Source organism: Molothrus ater, chromosome 4, assembly GCF_012460135.2.
Source record: "Molothrus ater isolate BHLD 08-10-18 breed brown headed cowbird chromosome 4, BPBGC_Mater_1.1, whole genome shotgun sequence".
Classification (NCBI taxonomy): domain Eukaryota; kingdom Metazoa; phylum Chordata; class Aves; order Passeriformes; family Icteridae; genus Molothrus; species Molothrus ater.
The window spans coordinates 50,350,898-50,377,629 of NC_050481.2; the positions used below are offsets into that span (position 1 = coordinate 50,350,898).

Below are 26,732 nucleotides of genomic sequence, written 5' to 3' on the forward strand. Positions count from 1 at the left end.
GCTTCTGACTTCCTTTAGCCTTCAGTGATTGAGTGAAATTTAATTTTTGCACCATCTAAATGTAAAATGCAATCTTTTTGCCTCTAAGTTTTTGTTTATGGAGGTAGTGAGAATGTTGGTTTATAGTGTGATGTACTTCAGAGCAGTAATCTTTTCTTCAGAAAGGACAATTGCAAATACTACTTTAGTTTCATATTTAAACGAGAAAGACAGAAATCTGTGCTTTAACCCATACTGGTGTCTTAGATTTAAAATATCAAAATTTTTAACTTTCTATTATATTTGATGCAGAGCTTTTAAAAATACTCAACATTATTCTTAATTTTTTCATAAGGTAGGGAATGAAAAGCCACAAATGACAGGAAGCTCTTTGCAGTTGTTTCCTCTCAGCCTGTGTCCGTCTGTGATACTACAATGCTTAATTTGTTTCATTATGTTCTCACAGATGACTGTAATCTGTAAAGGGCATTAAAAATGGGTTTTGCTGTATGAATAGTTTGAAGGAGCCTTGAAGCAAGTTGTGGCTAGCTGAGATGGGATTATCAGTGTACAATCCTGTTTACGGGTTTGGGTTTTTTTATTATTTCAGTGCTCCTAGCAGTGTCACATAGGGTCTGTTTTGAATTTCAGAGGTTGATAAACAGCTGTGTTTTATATTGAGAATGCTAAAAAAAGAAAAAAAAAATATAAAAGTCCTTCCAGACCTTAATCGTCAGACAGAATTGAGACACTGCTTCTGCTGAAGCTTCTGGAAATTCAACACACTATGTGGGTCTCATTTTCAGGAATTTTTGTTTTGTTCATTTTTTCTTCTATGTACAAATTCTTTGTAGTATGTGTAGTACACAGTTTTTATTAGACAATATGTACATACATTGAAATACCAGAGGATTGCTGTATTAAAATTTGAGAAATTCTGTTGTAACTGGACTGACATAGACAAGTCCTCAAAAGAAACACAAAGAATTTATTTCAAATGGATTTTGTTTTCTTCACTTGGATTAATTCTTGTATTACTTTTCCCCAATGCAGGCACTTCATTTTTAGTAAAGAATTATTCCAAAATTCAGGATCTTACCTTATGCTACTCTAGCAAAATAGTCAAGGGAGCTACTTCTATGTTTAATAAAATCTGATTTTACTAGTAAAGAACACTGAGCCCATGTGCAATGTATTTTTGAAACATGTTAAGGATTAAACATTTCTTTTACCTGTGGATCTCTTTATGAAAGTCTCAGTTGAAAGCATGCCATAGTGTACCTGGTTTCTCATTGCAATTTTCTTTCTGAACTATATCCCTGTTTTTCACATAGACAGAAACTTTGACAAAATCGGTACCTTATATGGCCCCTGGGCTCCCAGGTGTGTTGTGTGTCACTTGGTGAAAGTGTTACTGCAGCCAGCTGCTCCGTTCTGGGGGAATGCTGAAGCACAAGTGTTTTCCTGTGTGCTTAATTCTGCAGATGTTGCAGCTATGCACTATCTAGAAATGACCCCAGCCTCCAGTATTCCTGCAGAGGGTGTGTGTACAGTTTGAAGTGGGGAGCTCTTTTGAGGCTGCTGGAGTTATGGGGCTGCCACTTTCAGTGAGCAGAGCTGAACTGAAAGACACAGAAGAAGGAAATAGGCACTAAAAGCATGATAAGACATTACAGAAAAAAAGGGTGCCAGATAGATTTGTTGTCTGGTTGTTTTCTTTTTGGTTATTTTTTCCTCCCTAAAAATGAATTGAGCTTTTACTTAACTGCATACTAATACAAAAATCATATGGGTTAAAAAGATCCTTTTTATGAGATCAGCTTTGTCTGAAAGAGAGGACATACGGTCTGTTCTGGCTTGGTAATGCTGAAAGTGCCTACTGGGTTGGAATGTGAAACTGTCTCTCCTAAGGAATTAAGTTTCATGGCTGTTTAGTGGTCATTGAGGACTTCCAACTGTGACCTGTAGTGTGAAGTGTGAATCAATTTGTGTCTATTAATTTAGGGTTTCTGGGCCCTTTCTTTTCCCTGCTAAGTGACTTAATGCAACTGCTAATGGGTAAACAAGGAAAGAGTGGTTAAGTCTTGGCTATCTAATATTAATGAACAGCATGTAAGACTTGGACAAATAAAAATAGATTTAGATTTAATTTTTTTCTCAGTGTTTAGTGGGATTTTGTTTGAGGGAGGCTAGGCTCAAAATACTGGCATCTGAAATTTCCACTTGTTGATTTCTTTTTTTAATTTTAAATATTTTTTTTGCAGTGGTAGGGAGCCTGCACTAAGGTGCTGCTGGTTTTTTTACTCAAGCCATGATTGGATGTTACCTCTTGTTCTGGATGCTCCCTTTTTTCTCTCTGAGGGGGCTGGCTGATTCTAGAGCTACCATTGCACAGAGCTGGAAAGCACCCTGTCAGCCTTGGAGCTTCCTTCCTGGCAGGTTGAGGTCATCTGCTGAGGCAAAACTAATAAAAGGATATGTAGGGCTGGAGCAGGATAAGGAAAAGGAAGCTGAACAGTTTGGGAAGGTAGGAGTCTGTTCCTTTAACTTTCAAAGAAAAGGTAGGAGAGATGCCAGGCTTGTAGTCTGGAAGCAAGAAGGCAGAAGCCTTCAAACAGACATTAGTGTCAAGATCTGAAAGCTCTATGCTGTTAGAGTAAGCAGCTTCCAAATTATCTGGAGGAAAGGAGTGGGTTGGTGGTGTATTTTGCTATGAAGTTTAGATAAGTGAAGCCAAGTCCCCTGTGGCAGGGACTTAGTGCAGATCCAGTTACGTGGGTAGTGCCTGGCCATCTGTCTCTGTATGTCAGGCCTTGTGCGGGTCTGTGTCAGTCTTTAGCTCAGTGCACCTGTTGAAACTGAAGCACCTCTTAAATTATATCTAGGCAGCCTCTAGCACTGCAGAGGTGCAATGGTGTGGGGTGTAGCTGCAGCTAAAACACAAAGGAGGATGTATTAGCAAATGCATTTTTCTACCAGTGTAACCCCTCAGTTTTAGATGTGTAAACCCTGTGATGTCCCCTTCCCCTGTCTGTTTTCAGTCAGTCATCCCAGTCCTGTCCCTTCTGGGCTGCAGAGTTGTTAGAAGTGTAGCAGAGGCAGATGGGAGGCACTTGTGCTGGTACTCCACCATTGTGGGGGTGGTCTTGAAATGGGCCTGGGGAAGAGAGAGCATTGGATTCAGGACACTTCATGGCTGTTAGCATGGAGCAGAACAGCAGAACAACTAAGGACCTGATGCAGAGGGACAGGTTTGGAGAGGCACTGCTGGGGAGGGCAGGTTCAGAGAAGAGGCAGCAACGGGAGTGTGAAAGACTTGGGAAGATGGACTGAAAAATAGGAGTGATAGGGCAGAAGCAGTTGAGATGAACTCTTGTCTCTGAACTGTTCTGAAAAATTGATTTTTTGTTTTGTGGGTGTCATTAGATATCCAGATAAATACTCAGGTGATAATATGGTTTGATTTTAATATTGAATAAGATAGTATTTTGAAATTGCTATATTAAAGTAGTATTTAACTAGTGGTCTTCAATATTGATTTACAGTAAGAATAATTATCCAATAAAATCGGCAATCTTAGGACAGCCTGAAAATAAAATACCCATAAAATTTCTCAAATCTTGTTTTCAAAGGACTCTACACACATATATGATTAGAGAAACAGGAGTGCAATTTTTCTGTCAGGTGCAAGCAGATTTTGTGTAGAGTAACTGAATTTCATACTTGCTGGCAGCAGAGGGAGCTATAAAGCTTTTATTGATAATTCAAGAAGGTCGGCGTGTAAAAAAATAATTAAACCAAAAATTTTGAAAATGTCCCGATTTAATGGGAGATCTGAGGTGCTTCATGGGGCTGGGGCAGAGCTGTGGCTAGTCAAGATCCAGCAACTCAGCCCCTCTCCTGCCCTGCAGTGGTGTGGAAGTAGCCGCTGCAGTTATTAAAAGGAACAATGTAAACTTCTCTCTGAGCCAAATTTTTAATCAAAGCAATGAGGAAGAACAGGATCTGTGTGTCGTATGTCAAAACAATAGCAGCGTGCATCGCCTGGTAATTAACACTCGTGCATGAATCTGGAAAAGTAATTCCCAGTCAGGGTGGAGTATGCATATTCTTTTGTAAGGCTTTTGATAGTTTGTCTTGCTTTTGATTAATGTTGGATCTCTAGTATGGTTGTTTTTTTGCAGATGCTAATTGGGTGAGTTTTTTATGTAAGTCTACGTAAGCAGCACATTAATGAGTAAAAGTTAACTATTATTCTAGCAAAGTATGATGTCTGCTTGTTAGATAAACCTGTGTCACTTTTACCTACCAAATTGAAATGTGCCATTAAAAATCTGTAATATTTCATCTATTCTGGAAGCTTGTTCCAGAGAAACTTGTACTACTTCTGGCCACAGCAAGATCTCTTTCTGTAGTGCCTCTTGTATTGACATCATGGTTCAATGCCAGGCAGCAGCCAAGCCTCAGGCAGCCATTTGCTCACTCCTGCACCAATGGGACTGAGGAAAGAATTGCAAGGGTAAACACTGGAAAACTCATGGGTTGAGATGAAGACAGTTTAGTAGGGAAAGTAGAAGCTGTGCACACAAGCAAAGCAAAGCAAAACAGGGAATCAGGGAATTATTCACTGCTTCCCATGGGCAGGCAGGTGTTCAGCCCTCCCCAGGAGGGCAGGGCCCCATCATGTGTAACAGTGACTTGGGAAGACAAACACCATCACCCCAAACATCTCCCCAGTGGGCATTATCTCCTATGGTGTGGAATCTCCCTTTGGTCAGTCCAGGCCACCTGCCCCAGCTCTGCTCCCTCCCATTTTCTCTTCTGCACCTCCTAACTGGCAGAGCATGAGACAAGAAAAGAAGTCCTTGACTTAGGATAAACACGACTTCCCAAAAAACCAAAACATCAAGGTATTGTCAATATCATTCTATTCTGAATCCAAACTACTATATTCTGAATCCAAGTACTCTAACAGCTACTGAGAAGAAATTAACTCTACCCCAGCTGAAACCAGGACAATTGAAATTAAGGACATCTTTTTGTTTTCCCTGAGGATTTTATGAAAAAGCTAATCTGAGGAATGCCCATGAATTATTTAATGCATTATTTTTGGAAGAGGATCTCAAATAAGAACTAAAGAGATGTGAGATGGAAACAACCTAAGTTACTAATTCTTGGCTAGATCCCTATGGTTTGTCCTCAAATACCTAAACAGAGTTTTAATCTCATTCCTTTTGCTCTGTAGTTATCTTGCCTTTGTCTCTTACTTTCCTTTTATTTTGCATAAGTCTGAGTGAATTACTTGGTACTGGCTCCAGGTATTAATAGCAGGGAGGGGATAGGATATGTGATCACAGATTATTGAAAATCTGGCCATGCTTGAGGTTAAGGTGAATAGCTGATGGTGTTGCCTTTCTCTTCTCTGCTTCTGCACCCTCATAATATTCAAGCTAGTCTCTAGCTCTAAGTAAACAGAAGGGAGCTTAATGAGCAAATAAATGACTTAAACTGCTGTCTTCATGTGACATGGTTTTATTGTGGCATTGGTTGAGTACTTAAGTTGTCTTCAACCTGACATAATATTGGGATGCTGTATTTCCTGAAAGACTTCTGAGCTTTTTTTGTTTTGTTAATGAATGAAAGGGTTCTCAGTTATTAGTGTATAGTAATTGAGCCATGAATTAAAGCAAAAACCTGTTAAGTCCTGTTTATAATTATGTCAGTCAAGTTTTAGAGCAGAGAATGATGTAACCTTGATAGCTTTGATCACAGTCATTGTGAGGTAACTGCTTAGGATGTCTACTTCAACAATGGAATTAGAAACAAAATCAAGAGAGGTGATGGTTTTCCTGCTTCTTGGAGAGAAGCCCGTTTTCCAAACTGAGTTGTACAAGGGAGTATTTATTTTCTCTGACTAAAGGAGAAATAGGTAGGGAGTGGGGGAGTAGCTACATGTAATAAATTCTGTTGTGAAATAGGACTAAATGACTTTAACAAAGTTAAAATGGCATTTAATGAAAAACACTTAAAAAGTTATTGCTGCTTATGTTAAGGCATTCATTTGCTATAATCTAATTCAATTTTTACTACAGAGTCTGAGATGCATGTTAGATTTTTCAAAACCTTCAACAGTTCATAGTTTGAAATGGAAAAAGTCCCAAAGGAGATGGGACAGAATTAGCAGAAGTGGTCAGCAGTAGTACCATTTTAGGGGCAGGCAGTGTTTCCTGCTTTCTGTTTACTCAATGAGTTTGGTTCCAGGATTGCCTGAGCTGAAGTTTAGGATTGTGAAGGTTCAAGATGAAAGAAAACTTAAAAACAAACCTCCTGGAAATGCCAAGTAAAATTGGTAATGGAGAAGGGAGTCCTAAGACTATTGTCTTTAGCAGTGCATGTGAATGTATGAAATTTGAAAAGCTTGGCCAAGGGAATAAGCTGGGGAGTTTCTGTTTTGATTTAATGATGGTAAGGAAAAGAAGTCTCTGCCAAGGGCATTGCATGTTGAAAAGACCAATGAAAAAATTTTAATCTGCTTCTAACAATTACTGTTAAACATTTTGCCATATCTCTTTTCTAAACTGTAGGACAAAATGTCTGGAAAGAAAGTCTTAATGACAGAATTGTTTAAAAATAAATTAGTTTTTAATGTAGAATGACTTTCATAATTTAACTTCTTTGTGTATTCAGCATGTTAAAGAAGTTTTAATACATTTAATTTTGAAGTGATGCTCTTGTGCAATTTAGTGGATTCCAATTTTCATCTGCATGCAGGGAAAGATACCAAAATTCCAGAGAAATAATCTATTAAGATCACTGTTTCAATGTAATTAAAATGTATAATATAGGCATTTGAATAAATAGGTGGAATACCATATACAGAGACCTTAGTAAATGTTGAGATATTGTATTCTCGTTTAGCAAAATGAGATACATTGGTAAGAAATAATCTTTTGGAGAATGAAATCACATTTAGGAAATTGAAACTACAAATACAACATAAGGTCAAGATTAAGTTTTAAAATTTTATTTCCAAGTCAGTGTTTCTTGTTTCACCCTTCAAATGGTGGTTAAAGTGATATTTTACTTAAACAATCAAATCTGAAATATCTTTCAGAAAAAAAGATTTTCTGTTTCTGAATTTCAATTTTTAATGGGAAGTCTCCATAGCAACACTTGCCCAAACAATTACCTTTGTTCTTTAAAAGGGGAGGAAACACCTCCATCTTTGGGGAGGGATAGAATGTAAGAAAATAAAGATAGTGCAGAAGGTAATCTCACACCTGAGTTGCAGCTGTACTAATCACCAAAGACTAGGAACAGGCCTGCCCTTAACAGGCCACAGCTGGGTCCAATAAGAAGGTGAGTGCTACAAAAGAGTGGGTTAGCTGGGTGAGGAGAGAGGTGGCCTTTGTTGGCTGTGCTGGGAAGAAGAAGGAGAGAGTCAGTGCTGCAGGGAGCTGCCCATGAGAAATCACTGAGAAGGTATGGGAGCTTTGCAATATGATGACAACACATCTTTGTGGAATTTATATCTATTCAATATCTATTTCCAGGTTCCTGCTGAATTGTTAGAACTTAGTTTGCTGAGTTGAAGAATTCTGCAGTGTCAAGTTTACTTGCAGCAAGTTTACTCTTGCTGCATTTTCTCTAGGAAGTAACTTCCTTGAGGGTGGATGGGGCTGTTTTCCACTCCTGTAGTTGTATGTGAAATCTCTGCAGTGATCTAAATTCATTTACTAATCGAGGGTTGACCTACTGCCAAATGTGAAGGTGCTAAACTTAGTCTTCCTCAATGTCTCTTTGCTTTTGAAAGACTGCAAGTTCCCTTTAAGTTGTTACTGACTTTGAAGAATAACAAATAAAACAGGAGCTTCCAAGATGCAAAAGCTTTCATAGAAATACCAACTCCTATCATAGTTTCCCATCCTGTTACCTGTTTTTTATTGCTACATATGTCTTCACACTTACCTATAAAGGATTACATCAAGTGCAGAAACACTAAGAATGATTAGATATTGGCCAACCAGCTTCCATATTAGTATTTTTTTTTATCAAAGGAGAACTGAAAGACTTAAACTATACTTCATAAGTGAATGTAGAAAACACAGTTGATTGGTGGAGGAAATTGTGTGTGGCATTTAAAAATTATTTTAAAATTATTTCTTACATAAGTGATTCTTTCACATTTATTGTGAAAATTGTACTGTAATCTGAAAAAAGCCAAGAATTCCTAACACTCACTGGTGTCATGGTAGGGTTGAAGGTCTATAAACACATGTGTAAATATAAAATGCATACAAATGGTTTTTGTTTTTTTTTTTTTTTTTTAACTTAAAAACTGCATTGGGATTTTTAACTTAGCAGATAAAAGATGTCTGAATGTTGGTGTTACCTCACAGGTTTATTTTATGGAAGCTTTCCATATGATGTAGGTTTGATGCCTGACTTTTTTTTCTTTTTTTTTAATTCTATGAGAGACCCCTGACCAGTTATTTCCAATGTAGTGAATAGACTTGCTTTATGCTGGGTTTTGCCTCTTGTACTTGTGACAATGAGAACTTGGGCTCAAGAAATGCACTGTTTGTGGCTCAGCTGCTCTCATGCAGAGGGTGGCCCATGGCTGCAGGCAGTTCCCATGGAAGAGTTGATTGGTTTGGGTTGTCTGGGCTGCATCTGGGCTCTCCTCTAATATGTTTTAATGCTTGGGGAGTAAGGTGAGACACTTGCCTGTGATTTGCACTTGAAGTTTGAGCTGGAGCTCAGAAAAATTGAAATGAGTGGATATTGAAAAAATCAGGTAAGTTTTCTGGGGTGTTTGTGGCATTTCTTTCTTTAACATCTTTTTTACTTGAATTGTTTTTCATGGTTCATGTCATGGTGCAGCAAGGGGCTGCTGGCTCCCTGGATATGGGATGTAGGGAGCAGTAGGGGCTCCCTGGGGAGAGCAAGGCTGGATCCCACACCAGAGTCTGTCCTGCTGCCCCAGCCAGGGTGTGGGGCAGCCAACAGCACCAGGACAGGGCCCACGGCTGGGCTGGCAGGTCTGACCCCCGGGGAGTGAATGGGGTCCTGGGCCCCAGGCAGGGCAGGGGGAGCCCTCGGCTGGCGGGCAGGGACAGTCAGGACTGGTAACACTGAGCATAACTCATTATTGGCCATGCGCTGGCACTTCCACCGACTCTCGGAATTGTCGTGGTCTTAGAAAGACCAATGGATCTGTAAAACTTGTATGCACTTAGGAGAAGGCTTAGAAGGGCCTATTAAAATAGGAAAGTGGTAGAGAAGTCAACAGTACTACATACTTTAAAACCATATAAAACTTTTTTATTTTACAGATACAATGTTGTGACTCTTGCCTGTAGCTGGATATAGTTCTCTAGCAGCTGAGACTTTAGGTTGTTTTAATTGCTCCTAGGTACTCCTGGGTACCATAAGTGCTCCTAGGTACCCATCCTACTCATTAATGTTTTGAGAAATCAAAATCAGCATATACTGTAGGCAAATACATTGTTGGTGCTTTTTGTGTATCTAATGAGGGCTATATCTTGTTGAACTTCTTAAATGTAACTTATATTCAGAAAATGCATAAAATACAAAACCCACCAGGTTATTTTTTTATATGGTTCGAAAATTTATTAGGAGTTTATAACAAAAAACTTGGAAACCACAAAATTTCAGTATAAAATGTTAAGCACTTTGTATTTCAACCATACTTTTCCTGAATTAGCAGCACCAAATTGGTCTCTGCCTCCTTTTTTTTCTCCCATAAGAAATGCAGCCCTCCAAGAATGCAACTGTTTTCAGATCTTATGCTTAATACAGTTTAGAAGCTTGGTCCCTTTCCTGATGTAAATTTAGTGACTACGGCAGAGCTAAGGAGGAGTCCACATTGGCTCCTGCCATTTTTATATAAACAAAACACATCTTGAGGGGATGTTTGAGAAGCAATCTCTTTGAAAACTGTATGGTTAAGACATGCACCTGGAAAATTTAGTGGAGTTCAGAGGTTTCTGGCTGTCATTTTACAATAGTTTTAATCTGGTAGGGAATGAGTTTTGATTTCTCTGGCCTCTCTGATAGTGTGTGCGATGCTCTTACATGAGCTACTTCAGCACATTAAACCAACAGAAATTGCCCACTCTCTTGGATTTGGCTGGACTTCTGCTGTTTTAAGAAATTGAAGCAGCAACACTTGGGGTATCAAACACAGTCAAGGGAGAGGTGTGTGGAGAAAAAGGGATGTTGTCATTCCAGTGCCAGGTGCACGTGCACAGATTTAGGCTTAATCCATAATGGAACCATAGCCACAGTAAAGTTCAGTCCAAGCTGCCTTCCCTGTTTCGTGTTTCAGTAGATCATAGAACTTTGGCTCATTTATGTAGTTTTTTTTCTGCTAATGATGAAAATATGTGGTTTCTAACTCCATGGCTTCAATAGCCCTATTTTAAATAATGGGACTTAACCTGGAACATGCATTGTGCACAAACCCTCATGAGGAAAAGAAGGAAACACTTGCATGAGTGCAGATGAGATGGATGTACAACTGAATATTCTGTGTGGAAGAAATGATGTTTGCCCTCCTGTTTGGGCCCATAGAGAAGAGTATTACCATTAGTCAAGGGAGCTCTTCTGTACCTCAGGCAGCAGAAATTAAAAGGCTGTATAAAACAGCTGAAGGACTCAGGTTTAGTCCCAACTCCTTTTATATTAGCTGTTCATAACAGCTCTCCATGTGTGCTGTATATCTGTTCATATTGATCCAGCAATAATGTCTAGATCTTACCCGCTGTGTTAGAAAGAAACCATCTAGTACTCATCATCATCTTCCACATCTTCTCCTGCTGTTGCAGCTTCCAGTGCAGCCAGAGCTGCTGCAACTTCTGCATCTTCCTCCTCAATTCCTCCACTGACATCTTTATGGTTGGTGTGTGAGGATGCCTGTGGGACTTTGGTAACAGCCACTGCAGTGATGCCGCCAGTAAGGCTCTCACTCAAACTTGCAGAGTCTGTTTTAAAAGGTTCAATACTGCTCTCTTTCACAGGCCAGGGTGGGATTGCATGAAGGTCCTGGTCCTGTATTGCTGAAGTACCAGTGTTTTGGTCTGAATGTGTGCAGTTCACTGAAAAGCTGTCTTTTTCAACACAGTTCCCAGTTTGATTGCCATTTTGGGGATAATCAATATCTGGCAGTCTTATGGTATTGTTTTCTGTTTCCAGTATTGAGTTTCCTTTGAGAAAGATGCTGTCTCCTGCAGACTGGGAGTCTGGAATACTGTTAGGCACATTGCTGGCTGCCTTACTCTGACTGCCTGTCTCTAGGTCAAGCTCTTGTCCAGACCTATTTGACTGGGTGTAGAAGTCTCTGTTGCTGGCTGGAGAAGCCTCTGACTGGCTGGAGGTTCCCTTTTCACTGGATTCTTTCACTGGGCTTGTGTTGGGGTTGAGCATGGAGTGCTGAGCACAGGAATTGCCACCGTTGTCTGCAACATCAAGCTTTGCGGCACACTTCACAAGGCCATCCTCTTGAGAATCATTGCCTCTGTGATTCCAGAGAGTTTCTGTTGTACTATTTACTGGATTTTTACTTTCTGTTTTGTTTATCTCATCCTGCTGGAGTTCATTTTTGGGTTCTTCATTTTCACCGTTCTCTTTGAATTTTGATTTATTGCTGCCTTGTTCATTGTGTTTATAGCTGTTTACTTCATGAATGCATCCAGATGATTGTACCTCTTCTGGATCAAAGATATAACTGGAGTAAGAAAAAATTGTCAAGAAAGAAATTTGTAAGAAAAAATTGGTAAAGAAATGTTACTTATGATGTTAATCAATATCATTAGTTGAAAAGATTAAGCTTCTTTTTTAGGCTGAAGGTCTTGAGGAAGGAGTGTCACTGAACTTTACCTTGGGTCCTGAGAATGAGTTAAACCAAATTAAAATGCTGAATATGCTGTTGGCTGCTGTCTCCTGGGACTGATCATAACTAACCCCTGTACTGAGATTCACCAGGAGCTTAAGGAGGATGTTGGAGAACTGTGTGCTACTCATTGCTTGTTTCCAGCATTATTTTTTATTTTCTCTGGAGAGCTGATTAGCCAATGAATAGTCATAACATGAATTATAAATGAATATATCCTCATACAGTTGTTAAAATATCTTCCATTTTTTCCTGCTGTTCTCTTTCGAGTCTTTTGTCCTTTTTTCCCCCCCCTCCTGATGAATTTTCTTCCTCTTGCTCTATAATTTCCTTGACTTGCCTTTCCCAGGGCCTCTCTCTTTTCTTTATCTTTCTTTTTTCTCTCATAGTACTGTTTTCTCCCCAGTTCCTTACCTCTTCTACAGAAGTGGCCAGGGGGCAGTAGTGACCCTCAAGTGGGGCTGAAATGTGATCTTTGTAAAACTAGCTAGTCCCCCTCTCTAGGGGGACTTTTAATATAGGAGTTCTTCCCCCACCTAACAACATTTAACAGCTACGATGGAAGCAAGGAACTGTTGTTCATTTCCATTGCTTGGGTGAAGGGAGGATCTGATGTAATGTATGCTCCTTGCTCCTCCTGAATTGAGGAAAGCCCATGCTACCTAAATTAGAAAAAACTTTACTAAACAAGAGTTTTCAATGCAACACAATTCCTTTTTTGTGGCTAGGAATTATAGAAGTGGACTTTAATTACAGTAAATTAAAAGAACTTTCATAGGAAATCTGTATGCCTCTGCCTAAAGATGCTGTAAACTTTGAAAAAGCTCCAACCTTTTACGGTGGTTAATTAAAGCAACAGGTGTGGGGGAGCACAGACACATGGTTTAATGCTGTTCTTTTATTCAGTCCAAGAAACTCTTGCTCTATTGTACCTTTGTATCATTTTGCAGCACCTGCACCCCATCTGGATTTTCCTTAATCTGAAAAGAGAGAAAGGGAGGGCAAGGGAGAGACAGAGTGAGTCAAGTATTATGAAATTAAAATATGAGCAATTGCATTGAAAATGATGCTCATGTTTAGAAGGGTTGTTCGCTAAAAACAAAGATGTCTACACAAGAATGGATGGAGTACGGTTCAAGGTCTTTGTAGGTTGTTGTCATGCATTGGCAATGGTCTTTAATTGGGGAAAAATCTGGGGAAGAATTTAACAATTCTTAGGTAGTGATGTTCTTTCAGAATAGCTTCCTAAGCAATTTTATGATTGGGAGAATTGCAAGTCAGTGAATTGGGTGTGGGTTGTTGGTTTGTGGTTTGGTTGGGGTTTTTTTTTCCGCTTGACACCTGTTGGTAAAGTTCTCTACCATGAATTTGCCCAGCTGTTTTTTGAAACAGTAAACTGCTAACATCTACCACATCCTTTACTCAGTAATTTCACAGACCAGCCTTGCTTGTGTGAGCAATCACCTGCTTTTGTTTGACTTGAACCTGTTCTTTACTAGTAGTATTTGGTGCCTCGTAGTTCTGGTATTAGAATAAGTAGTGACCATCGTGTCCAATTGTCACCATAGGAGATGGTGACAATTGGACAAATGTCACCCATACTGACATTGTTTTGTGCCTATGAACTGTCCTTGTGGTGTTCTCTGAGTCTTTTTGCATTTTAACATCCTATTAAAATTAAGTGTGGGAACTACAAATGCAGAGTTCTCACGGTGTTTGAAACCTGAAAGAAGCAAATTTATTCTTTCCTAATATCTTCTTGTTTCCACTCACTTGACTCTGTGACATCCACTGAGCACTGAGGTGACATTTTTGTGGAACTTTCTCTTAGTGAGGCACAGACAAATTCCTGGAACGGGCATTTTGTTATAAGCAGTATGTTGTACCTCTGTTTTGCTACAGTAAAATTCCAGAGTTTCACTAGAGCTAGCAGACTGTCTCTGCTTTGCTACACTATAGCTTGACCTAGTGAAATGCTAAGAACAATCTATTATATGGTTCTTATGCCAAAGTCCTCTATTATGAGAAGAAATGGTTTGCTAATTTGGACCCTTGAGAGCCTTCCTGTTCTGAACTTAAATTTGTGTCCCAGATCTGAAGATCCAAAACCCCTAAAACACCCAATATTCTTTATGGGTGGTGGCTATCTTGTTTCAAGGTAATAAGTCAGGGCAGGTTGTTTAATGTGTTTTGTCCACTGTTATTCAGGCTCTTTCTTTTTCTCTTGAGATTCTCTACTAACTCGTGTACTTTTTGCCAATGCCTAAGGACAGTGGCTCACTTCCCATAAAACAGAAATTGATGAAGCAAGGTCAGGGTATTTTCTGGAGTAATTTATTTACAAAACATCCAAGGAAAGTAGTATTGATTTATTCTTCTCAGGCATGGCTTGAACTGCACACTGGCAATTATGCTAGCAGAAATGTAAATCCAAGCAGTTTCCCTCTAAAATCTGAGTACTTCTGGTGTTAGCACTGAACTAAATACCTGATGTCAGATGTCTCATTCTTGGAGCTTCTGATGCAGTCATGCAGTCATGCAGCAGCTGGGTTTATGCTAGGGTATAGCTGCTCATACCTATGCTTTTTGTCTTTGTGTACACATGAACTGTTCTGAAGCAGAAATTTCTATCAGGAGTAGCCAGGTTGATGTAGCTGAGTGCTTGTGGGAATGGCTTTCAAGTCAGCTGCTTCTCTCCCTGAATTGCAGACTCCCTTCCAGACTCCCCTCCCTTCTCCTCTGCATGTACTGTGCATTCTCACCCCACATACCTCAGCAGCATCACAGCAGGAATTCTGATACAGGGTGTTTTGTCTGAAGAGGATTGCCCTCTGAAGTGCCCACACAGCCTTTGGCTTGGCTTTAAAGTTTATAGGTTTGAACTCAGTTCTGATTTGTATGTAGACCAGCTCCAACAACAGATGTTGCTTCTAGCTGAGAGTGGTCACTTCAAGTCAGGGTGCTTCTGCTTAGAGTTTTATCTGACAGATTTCCTACTTGGGGATTTTATTTACAAATTTTTTGATTATTTAAAAAAGGAAAAAAAAATTGCTTATAGGTATTAAGCATTGAAAGTCCTAATTACTGGCCTTTATTTTGTTGTAAAGATCTTTGTGATTGTCATAGAAGGCAATTATAAATTGAAGTTACTGTTGAAGTTTTCACAGAAAAAACACTTTCCTGTTTTTTGGTGTGTGTTTGTGTTGCTTGGTTTTTATTTTTTTAATTACAGCTGCTGTTGGAATTCTCTCTGCAGCTACTGCATTATGCTTTTCCACTGATTAGTTACAATGGGATCTGTCCTGTGGCATGAATAAACTATTACATATGGAAAGCAGAGTACATTGTATTATCTTATGAATTATTTCACATCCCTGAAATGGATAAATAATACTAATAAGCTGCTGTCTGGAGCAGTTTGAGTCAAGCAATCGCTACAGGCTTGAAACAAAAGAATGTTAGAAACTTCTACAATGGATGATGTTAACTGATGGATGTTAACTGAATTTAGAAGCATTGCATCCTTATCTCATCAATTTAGCAGCACAACATATCTGACAGAACAAACATTTGATAATTTCAGAAAAACATGACATGATGGGAGATGCTGTGTTGTAGAATACTTTGGGGGTTATTTTTCCTCTGGAAAAAGGCTGTCTGTCTAAAGTGGCAGTAAAATCCTTGGTTTTAACATTCTCATTCTCAGAATTGAGATCAAACTGCCATTAATCCTGGATATTATTCTGTCTTGACCATGAAATTTCTGAAGGCCTGTAAATGTCTGTCACTAGTTATTATGCAGTTACTTAATCCTGAACACTAATACATCACCTGGCATTACAGCTCTGCAAAAATATTAAGTAGAGATTTTTTAGAAGTGTTTTTAGATGAGGACTGGACCACTTGGAGCTTTTGCAGAATAAGACAGAGCTGTTGAGGTAAAAGGAATGAAGGAGGCCTAGAATTAATTTTTTTTACTCTCCCAAATTTTGAACTTGAATTTTTCAGCTTTTAGTAGCTGCTGAATCTCCCGAAGTGTCTCTGTGGATGAGCTTGTACCAGGTTCTACAAAATAATCAGATTCTTGCAGTGTGACAGTGTGGAATGGCCTTGTGGTTTACATATTCAATATCAATGCTTGTTTCATTTAAAGTTATTATTCTTTTCTTCAGTGAAAGAGATGGAAGAGGCCCAGCTTTGTGTGTTTACCCTAGCAGACCTTTAGCTGACTGTATCAAAAGACTGTCTAGTTATAATGTGCTTGCAATGTATTAAATAAGTATTCAGAGAGACAAGGAAGACCTGATATTATGAATGACTGACTTTGATCCTTTAAAGGAATATGATACAGAAGAGCGACTTCTTTAAAAAAAAGTTGGAAAAAATTTGAACAATGGAAGGAGGTAGTAATTAGTCTTAGTTTGAGGAGAGCAGGACACAAATCCCTTCAGTAAAACAATTGCTGAAAAAGGGAAGGTGGTTAAAAACACTTATGGTGGTGCTGGCTAAGAGAATGAGGTGGAACTTCTCTTTTAAGTGTGAGACCTTGGTGAAGATAACAAGAATAATGTCTGACTCCAAACCCACAGCCTTGTGTTTCAAGCCACGGTGTGCTTTAAGACAAATCTGCTTTTCTTTATCAGATTTGAGAAACACAAGGTATCTGACTCTAACTTATGTTATTACATAACTCATATTGTCTATTTAAACTGTGGCTGTGTTATGAGTAAATAAAAGGCAAACAAGAGATAATGTCATGAAAAGGGAAGAAGAAATATTTTTGAGTCATAAAAATGGTTTGGCACCTTTCTCAATATTTTTGGAAGTTTACATGGAAACAGAAAAAGGCCAGTCTTTCTTTTGTTCATGGTGTATTTTTTCTTCTGTCTTGATTTTTATTTTTAAATTCCTTTTAGACACCTCCAGGAGCAGAGGCAGAAAGCTGAGGGAGAAAATATTAAAATAGCTTCTCTTGTAGATCTCAACAGATAAACTCTAATTTTGGATCATTATTTTTAATCCAGTTTCTTTGTTTGTTTGTTTTGGTTTGTTTGGAGTTTTCATCCCACAGCCCCTGATGCTTCTATTGCTTGCCTTTAACTCTCCTCCATCGTTCCCACTCTAGATTACCTTAGCAAGTAAGGAGATTTTTCCTACGTGGGTATGATCTGGGCTGAGCCTGGGTGGTGCATCTCCCAGGGCCCTGAGGCACCTCCTTCTGATGACTTTTTCTAGTAGAGGCATCTTTCAGACTTGAGCCTGCCAGTGCCTTCCCCATCAGTTTGTTGTGTTTTGCACTCCTCAGTAAAACCTGTCCATTCTGAGGATACTGCCTTGAGGTACCAGTCTCTTTGCCATGGACAGAAATCCTTGTTCCTGAAAATAAAGTCTGTCTGCCTCGCTAGTAATGCAAACATAATTGACTTTGTTGGTATTTCTTTGCTAACATAGATGCCAAATTCTAACCAACTAGGAGTCATACGCACAGAAGCAAGTGTGGGAAGAGAAAGTGTTTACATAGAAATATGTGCAGAGGAAATATAGAGAATATGGGGTGGGAATAGCCTTAGAGAGCTCTAGCACTTGACAGGCTTCTAACAGTTTGCCTGCTGTGCTAAGTAGGCATTCACATATCTCAGAAGATTTCAGAGACTGTTCTCAGCGTGTGCTAGGTCTGACAGAGGCTCAGATGTGCCTAGGCTGGAGGAAGGAAGTGCAATGTCCACGCTCATAGCAGGGCAGGTGGATGAGATGCCCTTTAAACTCCCTTTGAACCCAATCCATTCTGTGAGTCTCTGTGTTACTGAGGTGGGGAGCCAGAGGAATAATTGATCTGGATGACAGGTAATGTAAAAGAGGCACAGAAAAACTGTAGGAGGAGGGGTAGAGGAACTATATTTAGAAATTTAGAAAACTAGTAAACATACAGTAGAAAAAATTACCAGCCTGTGCTAGAGGGGCAGAGAAAATAACAGGAAAAACCATGTAAAGGAAAAAAGATGAGGAACGTAACTTAGCTACACACTGTGCAGGCCAATCACTACTGTTGGATGAATGTAATATGTAAGAACTGTCTTGCTTACAATACAGAGACCCCTTCAAATCCTGGGGGCTTTTTCCTGACCTGTTTTGAGACCAGAGGGGCTCAGAACAGGTGCAGGCTTGGGGAGTAGGAGAGCCCAAACTATCCTGGGCCCAGAATTATCTGAACAACCTGATCTACTTGAAGATGTCCCTGCTCATTGCAGAGGGGATGGGCTAGGTGACCTCTTCCAACCCAAACTGTTCTATTATTATACCACGGTCTGTGGAGAGCACAGTCTGTGCTCAAATCTTCACTGAGACCAATACTTAGAGCTGGACCAAAATCTAATTTCATTTTTCTGGACTGAATCCTAATCTGGAAATTTATTTTAAAAGTACTTTAGGGAATAACTCAACTGACATACATAATTTAAAATAAATGAACTAAACTGAGGAACTGTAATATGGCCCCTTATAGGAAGCAGATCCCACCTCATTTTATTTCAGGGCTATTTTAGTCTGTTTTTTGCTAGCTGAATTGACTTCAGTCTTCTTGTTCACACTTTAAGAAAGTGCAGCACTGAGGTGTTGTTCCTGTGCTTCAGCCATCTTGCAGTCCAGCCCTAGAGAGACACCTGGCTGTGCCATCCTGCTGACAGAGTATGACCTGTGGATTGCCTTTGAGTCACCCTGCAGTCCTTCCTATCTGTGCTGCTCTGCAAGCAAAGAAAACTGTGCAAGGGCTTTTTCTGGTGCAGCTTACTCTCCTCTTTTGAGGGAGGCAGGCTCTATATTTGGGAATAAGGAGTGTCAGTGTGTGACAGAAAGAGCCTTATGCTATCCAGCCAGCACAAGGTTATTGCCAAGGTTATTGTCGATTGTCCTATTTTTCTTTATTTTACAGAGCTGAGGAGCTGCACAGGTCTGTCAGCCACTTTTATTCTCCACTGAGAATATTATTTGCCTACTGAACAGCTTGTGTGCATTTCTAGTGCAGCTAACAGTGAGGACAGGAGAAGCTGACACATGGAGGCTCCTCAAAAACTTGTGTAAAACTTCCTGAGCCACAGCCTAACTTCAGTGGTGGTCAGTTTGGGATGTTTCGCTCCCATTGCCACCCTACACTTGTTCCTTTTCAAATTGAACCCCCTGTTTTTTACAGATAAAAAGGATCATTGCTTGAATGCAAATAATCCATGCACTGTCATCAGTTGTTAAGAGTGATAATGTATTTTTTAAGGTGATTTTTTTTTTTCCCTTTCTCCCTGACCAGGCTGAATTAAGCCCATGGACTGTTCATTGTACAAGGTAGCCTGATATTTTGCATTTTCATGACTAAAGTCTCAAACTTCTGGGTGATACTACCCACAGATGCTGTGTGCAGTCAATGGTTATTTATTTCAGTGAGGGCAGAATTTGATGTGTTCTATGTGCTATATAAGACATGAAAGTTGATGTTGGTTTTGTGTGTGGTATTTAGTGGTATAATTTAGGTTTCTTCATAGTAAAGCCATTAAACTGATTTAGACTTGTAGTTTTTTCAAAGAAGAAAAATGGCTTTAATCAGTCCAGTTATCAAAATCTGTAGGGTCTCATTGATCAGAAGCATGTGTTGCTTGTTATCTGGAAAATTAAAGAAGTCTCACAGTTACAGCCTCATAAATTTGGATGCTTTGTATTCTGACATAGAGTAGTTTTTTCATTACTGAGGAAGTAGGTCTGATATCACAAAAGGGTTTTGCTTCATCAAGGTGAAACATAGCAGAATAACTGAATTCTTAAATGACAAAGGTATGTGAGCAGTCATAGCGAGAGGCAAAGCAAACTAAGTGGCACTTAAGCAGAATTGTTTCTAATTAGTGGAATCACACACTTTTTGGGAGAGTAAAAAGAAAGTGATTTAAAAGTTCAGAGGGTTGGAGGATCTCTCCTCTGAAGATGTGCTACAAAAGCTGGAGTTGTTCAGCCTGGAAAAGAGAAGGTGCTGGGGAGGCCTTGTTGTGGCCTTCCAGTACTTAAAGGGGGCTTATAAAAGTGAAGGAGAACAACTTTAAATACAGGTAGATAGTGGGACAAGGCAGAATGGCTTTACACTGAAAAAGGAGAAATTTAGATGAGTTGCTGGGAGAAATTCTTTCCCCAGAGGATAGTAAGGCACTGGAACAGGTTGCCCAGAGAAGCTGTGGGTGCCCTATTCCCCAAAGTGTTAAAGGCCAGGTTGGATGGAGTACTGAGCAACCTGGTCTAGTAGGTGGCATCCCTGCCCATGGCAGGGGGGTTGGAACTTAAGGTCCCTTTCAAACCAAGCCTTTCTGTGGTTCTATGAATATCAAATACCCAAATAACAAATCATATTTGCCAGATGAACCCTCAATATGGCATAGCTAATCACCAAAGTACGGCCTACTCACAAAATAATCAGTATGCTCTCGTGATTTTAACCTTTATTTGTGTTGTGTCATCTGAAAAGATATGCAAGTATTAAGTGTTTATCCAGGAAATTTGCAATAGTAATAGTTGACAAAAATATGCAGCTCCAGGAGCACAGTAGCAGTCAACTCTAATTGCCATGTACATGAAATAGTACTCTAATAGAATAAATTGTGTATTATATCTTTGGATTGTTCATAACAGCAATCCAGACCGGAGTGCGGTCTCCTAGCTGACATGTGTGTGTGACTACTGTGCAGGGGTCAGTGATGCCCCCTAATTGTGGGTGCATGCTGTGACATTTCTCAGCCCAGGGAAGAGCATCCTGCCAGTGGGATGTCTGGCTGTGATCTGATGGGAAGCTACTTTGGCAGTCAGGATGGTCAGAGTAGTGGAAGTGTCTGGCTACATTTGTTTTCTCAAAATGCAGAGAAAAGGTCACATTTAGTCTGCTCTGCTTATAATAGAAAAATACATGCTAATTATCTCACGTATGTGTAGTTGTACTGCCACGAAGCTATACCAGTACAGTTGGCAATGGCAGTACCTGCTAATTGTCCTGTGCCAGTGTGAATACTTCAGCTGGAATGGGGAGCACCTGGATTGATGCAAATGCAGCATTAGAAACTGCTCCACTTCTTTGCAGCTGCTCTCTTCCCATCCCTCCAGGCATCTAGCTGTGTTTATATCAGATGCTGACAGGTTTTCTGCTCCCACATTGCCCCTTCACGTTCTTGCTTTTCCATGCGGCTGTTTTGCACCAAGCTGAGAGGCAGCAGTGGGCAGGTCTCAAGGCAGGGAAGTTTGGGTGTTACCAGTACTGCTTGAGCACACCTGCACTTGTTGTTTGTGGGTGTGTTTGCTGAAGGGGAAGGTAATGAAAAGTAGATGCTATCAGTTTTACGAAGGGTGTTCTATTTTGATTTGTAACTGTTGGTCATTGTGTAAGCTGATAATAATATGCATAGCTATGTTAAATCCTGCTAGGCTCCTCCTCAAAATGTCCTTCTTTTCAACCAGTCAGTTCAGCTAGATCTTCCACTTATCCTTGGTGGCTTCCTGACTGTATTAGTCAGCATAAGTGCCATGTTTTATTCTCATAGTAGATTCTTATTTCTACCTTGACAGTTATGGGCTTTGTGCTATTTTTGTTGTTGTTTTTGTTCTCTTTTTAGTTAGTTGTCTGTTTTTAGTTAGTTAGTTGCTTTGTTTTTAAGAAGACGGTATTGTATTATTTAATTCACTGACTACTATCTCTGGTAGCTGTCAACTGTTTTATAAACAGTTGAGAGTAAGGCCAGCTCACATGGAAGGTGGACCTTTTTGTGAGGTGTTACTGCTGCAGCAGAGTGTCCTAGAGGATACAAGAGCTACAGTTTGGAGGTGATCTGAACATATAATTTTTTCCTGTGATGCTCTTTGCAATTGATTTAAAATATTTATAAGATACTTAAAAGGAAATACATTCTCTGTGACTAGTTCCTCATCATTCACAGCACGAGGTCAGGGAACATTTCCCTACCCCCATTATTTACCATACAAAATGATTGTTTTATTTTTAAGGAGTAGAAGGAAGAGTGGGGAAAAGGGTACAGCTCTCACAATCATTAGCCAGCTGACATAAAGGAAAACCAAATATAGCTGGCAGCATAAACCCACTCATTTCCTCTTCAGCTAAGCTTGTTTTCTAAATTTGCTTTTTCCAAACTTACATAGTCTAGTGTTTAAATTACTGAAGTTAGTTTCCTGTCTTTTAAAATTATCAATCCCATCAAATATAATAGCTTGTTTAATAGTGGGGCCTAAAACACCGAGTCCTGTTTAGTCCCATATTGTATAGAGGCAAACATAGAAATGTGCTCCTTCCCAAGGGATTCATGGTCTAAATGTGTGACAAGGTAAAAATGGGAAGCAGATGGTCATGTGCATGTGAGAGAAACAATCAGCAGAGAAGCTATATTTGGGTCAGTAATTGTGTTAGGCTAGGCCTGAGTGGGGGTCTGTGTTTGGCAACACAAGTGGAGCCTCAGGTTAGTTATAGCCAATTTTTATGTAACAGAGGGACTATGCCTGAAATGTCATTTCTCTTGAGAGGTTCAAGTGTCTCTATGTGATTCTGTACAACTGTGCACTTTGGAGGGTGGATTCTTGGGTTCCAGCCCTTCACCTGAAAATCCTTGGTTGTATCCAATGTCTTTTAAAAAGATATAGCATAAAACCAGCTCTAGAATTGGGTCTGGAGATGGTGCTGTCATGGGTCTACAATTCACAAAGTTCCCTTGCTCATACTTTGCTCTTTTCCCAATGTCAGGCTTGAGCAGCCTGCTTGAGAGCATGCCATCAAAGACATGATTCTGATAGCTGTCAATGTGTCTTAGAGACTGAGGATCAAACTGAGCTGGGGATCCTAATTTATGATGGAATTCTCTAACTCTTTGAATACTGTGTAAAGGAATCACTGCCTGCCTCCTCTGTGGTTTTGACTGGAACTTGATGTGGGTGCTGTCTTCTGGCCTGGAAGTGACTTTTTCTTAGATTTCCATTTACAGAGTCAGTTGATTTAAGCCTGCTTAAATATAGAAGTACTTTCTAGATGCGGATTGTTTCTCAACTGCACATATATGTATAAAGGCTTATTTTTTTAGCCTTCTGGAATAATTCCATGCAGTTTTATGGATGCTGTTATCAATGAGAAATCCTACTTGGGACATTAGAAAAATTGAAAATGTTGGACAGTGAGCATGAAAGCTACAGTATTACTGCTGTAGGATTTAGTCCGTGAGAAAAAATTGACAAGTCAGAATGCTTCCTAAGTATATTCTGAGGTCATTTGTTTTGCTCAGTCTGGAAGAGACTGAGGGGAGACCTTATTGCAGTCTACAACTTCCTCGTGAGGGGAAGAAGAGGAGCAGGCACAGATCTTTTCTCTGTGGTGACCAGTGACAGGACCTGAGGGAATGGTCTGGAGTTGTTTCAGGGGAGGTTTAGGTGGGATATTAGGCAAGGTTCTTCACCCAGAGGCAGTTTGGGCCTTGGAATGGGCACCCTGGGGAAGAGGTCACAACACCAAGTCTGAGTGTTCGGGAAGCATTTGGACAATGCTCTCAGGCACATGCTGTGACCCTTGGAGATGGTGCTGTGCAGGGCCAGGAACTGGACTCCATGACTCTTTTGGGGCCCTTCCTACTCAGCTTATTCTGTGATTCTGTGGTTGTGCCATGTACATTGCCAGACAGTGCCACTCATCACTCATTAGCAGCATGGCAGCACTCTGTACACTCTGAAATCAAGCTCTTTGTAGGCCCATCTGCTGGAAGCTGTTGCCTCTTGTATTTGCCTGTGAGTTCTGTGCAAAAATAATTTATTGGCCTTCTTCAGAAATTTGGGGTGAAAGATAAAAGAACCTTTAAAATATGCTGTTAAAAGACTTTGAATCTTTAGGTGACCTTGGTGAACAGAGTAAGATGGAAAAGGAGAGGAGAGGTGGAGATCTCATATGTTTTAGATATTGTGAAATTCTTTTAAGTTAAAAGAAGGAAATAAAACTTAGGAAATCAACAATGAAGTCTAAGCAGGTTAACTCCTGTAATCCTGTCATTCTATCTTATTGAAAACTCTTGGTTGCACATCAGTTCAATCGAAAGGCTCAGTGCTTCTTTGTTTGATTGGTTTATTCCTCATTGATTCTTTGTAAGAGGGTATGAAGAGACACTGCTGGAGTTTAGCAGGCCTTTATACTTTAAGTAAGCAATACATTTTTACTTCAGGGAGCAATATTCTGAAAATAGACTTGGAAGTCCATGGAGATTGCTTCAAATGCAGGATTGGAGTAGGCTGTGTATATGTGTTTGGGCAGAATTTAGGCCGGGCAGGATATGTGATCTCAGCTCTGGTATTCAGCTGTAGCTTAGTGTGCCCAAAAATCATCTTGTCCTGAATATTTCAGATGCTTTTGATTTGTTTATATCATATGAAATATTGCTAGTGGCAAGTATTGTGGTGCTATTGTTGTTGTGCTCAGAACATCAGCTGCTCTTAATACCAAGAAAATTGGATAAAGTCATAAGCAGTTAGAATAAGTCAATGATTCTCTTTTATAAAAACAAAAGTAAAAAAACCCAACCCAGCAAAAACTATGCCCTTGGCCCCAAAAAAAGAAACCAGCACCAAAAAACCCCCCAACAAAACAAAATCCCCCCAAAATCCAGCACATTGACCAAATAGATTCCTTAACATTGTCAGGAAGTTGTGCTTTTGTGTTTGACCATTTGATGGCATAACCTGCAGCTTTTTACAGGGAAACTGTTAGAAGTCAGTGTGCTCTCCCTCTCAAACCAAATTAATCCTTATGTTTTCTAATTGGTTCTCTTTTCCCAAATCCCCCTCTTTCCTCTGTTTGCCTTCTATTCTTCTTGTTCTTTCCCCACCATTTGCCTGCATTTTCCTATTTTCTCTTGCCATTTTTCACCTATGTTTACTGTCTTAGATTGATTCAATTTTTTTATTCCTGTATTTCTTCTGTACAGTGTCTTTTTCTAGACTTCAGAGTGGAAATTGGCAAGCTTTTATTTGCTACATCAGGAAACTTATGGGTTGGAAAGAAACAGTTCTGTCCTGTCACTAATGCTTGTAGCAGCTGAGTGTTGTCATTAGAAAATACTGTGGAGTATTGGAGGGAGAGATGGTTTATGTTGTGGAATGCTGAAGTTACAATAGTGAGTGGCCAGTAATTTTTAAACATACACAAGGAGAAAAAAAAATAATCCTACCTTTCCAATTGTACTCCATCGACTGCTTCAAAAATTTGTTTTAAATGTCTTGGTTCTGCAAGAGAAAAACACTTTGCAAGTGGTTTCTTCATGCAAGCAAGCACACATAAGTAAGAAGGAACCTCTGAGGCATTAACTGTCTGATGCAAACAATGTGCAAATAGAACATCCTCCTCTTGGTACCATTGTGAATTTTAAATCTAGACAGTGATCAAATAAATCACTTGGGTAGTATGCTCGTCCCCTTGAGCTGAACTGGAATGCTAACCTGCTTAAAGTGAACATAAGCTTTGCTACAGTGGATTAGGACTCATGTGAAGTGTTTCAGCAACAGCAGTAAAATTAGAAAACTTTCAAATATGCAGTATTATGGGACTTTCTTTCCTATGTGTTTTCTTTTTTTCTTTTCTTCTGGGTGACAGGATATTTGTAGTATCCATTAAAACTTAACGTGTGCTTGTCAGAATTTCACTCTTCAGATTTTCACAAACTTTGAAACTTAGATGTCTCTGGCAATGCAGTAATATTCTAGATATTGGTAAAGCTGTTGTTCTTTCAGACATGCTCCAGCTAAATGGAAAGCTCAGCAAAGTGTTTTGTATTAAGAATTTCCAAAAACATAAATAAGTTAATGGGATAATTGTAGATTTAGAGTATAACAGTACTGCAATGCAGATACTTTTCCTCCTTTAAAAATACAAATATTTTCAGTATTTCTTGTAGTGAGAGAAATGTGAGCCCATGAGGATTTTTCACCAAGTCAAGTTCGTTTCTGTGGAATGGACAATGTATTTTGCTGTGGGTTTTAGAAATAGGGCCCTGTGCTTTCTTTCATTCTCAGCATCTCTCTGCATGAGTGATAACTTGAAAAATCTCAGTGTAGCTTACATTACAAACCACAAATCCACACAAAAATGCTTGCACCATTCTTGAAACCTGCAAGGCTTTTCTTGTAAGAGAGTGAAGTTTATGTTGTCCTTGAGATCCCTTTTGGCAGAACACTCCTAGGATCTAAGCCAGGGTAGTTTGTTCCTGAATTCAGCACCCATAGGCAATGGGGCTGAGGAGGAAAGTACAAGGCAACAAGGACAGTACAATTAACATGGTCATTGCTGCTGCTGCTCTCTTTTGCTATACTCTCATTGCATACATATTCTTTGCAATTATAGTTTTCATAATTTATAGGTAAACTCTGACAAGTTCTTATAAAATGTCACTATCTAGCTTCCAGGTTTGAAAGTACCCCGGCTGTATACGTAGTTTCATGGTTGCTGTTTGCCTCCAAATATAAGAAGACAACATTGCATGGTGTCTGACCCATGGGTGACATTTAGAGGACTTTCTATTAAAAGCCTGAAATATGATTGAAACCTAAATGCAAATTTAAGTGGCCTGGGTATCTGATGTGGCTCGTTGCTAAGGAGAACCTGGGATTCACTCAGCCTCGGTTCACTGCGCTGCTCTGTTGCCCTTAGAGCAAGTCACTTAAGCTGTCCTGAATGTCACCATTTCATATCCTTCTCAGAGCTTGATGTTTGTGCTGCACTTTGAAGATTTATAGTCCTATTCAATCTTACTATACTCTTGCAAAGGGTTGGGTGTTTTTGTGCATCTGT

General features: G+C 39.6%; 1 protein-coding gene across 1 annotated transcript in view; it reads right to left on the bottom strand.

The window, feature by feature from the left end:
- Nucleotides 1-9,606: 9,606 nt before the first annotated feature.
- Nucleotides 9,607-26,732, bottom strand: part of C4H4orf19 (chromosome 4 C4orf19 homolog) — a 39,577-nt gene continuing 22,451 nt past the window's right edge. The window contains exons 4-6 of the mRNA XM_036382354.1: nt 25,117-25,171; nt 12,826-12,873; nt 9,607-11,728 (exon numbers count right to left, since the gene is read on the bottom strand). Coding sequence (XP_036238247.1) covers nt 10,786-11,728; nt 12,826-12,857 — 975 coding nt within the window. The 5' untranslated portion in view covers nt 12,858-12,873; nt 25,117-25,171 and the 3' untranslated portion in view covers nt 9,607-10,785. The remainder of the gene's footprint in view (nt 11,729-12,825; nt 12,874-25,116; nt 25,172-26,732) is intronic.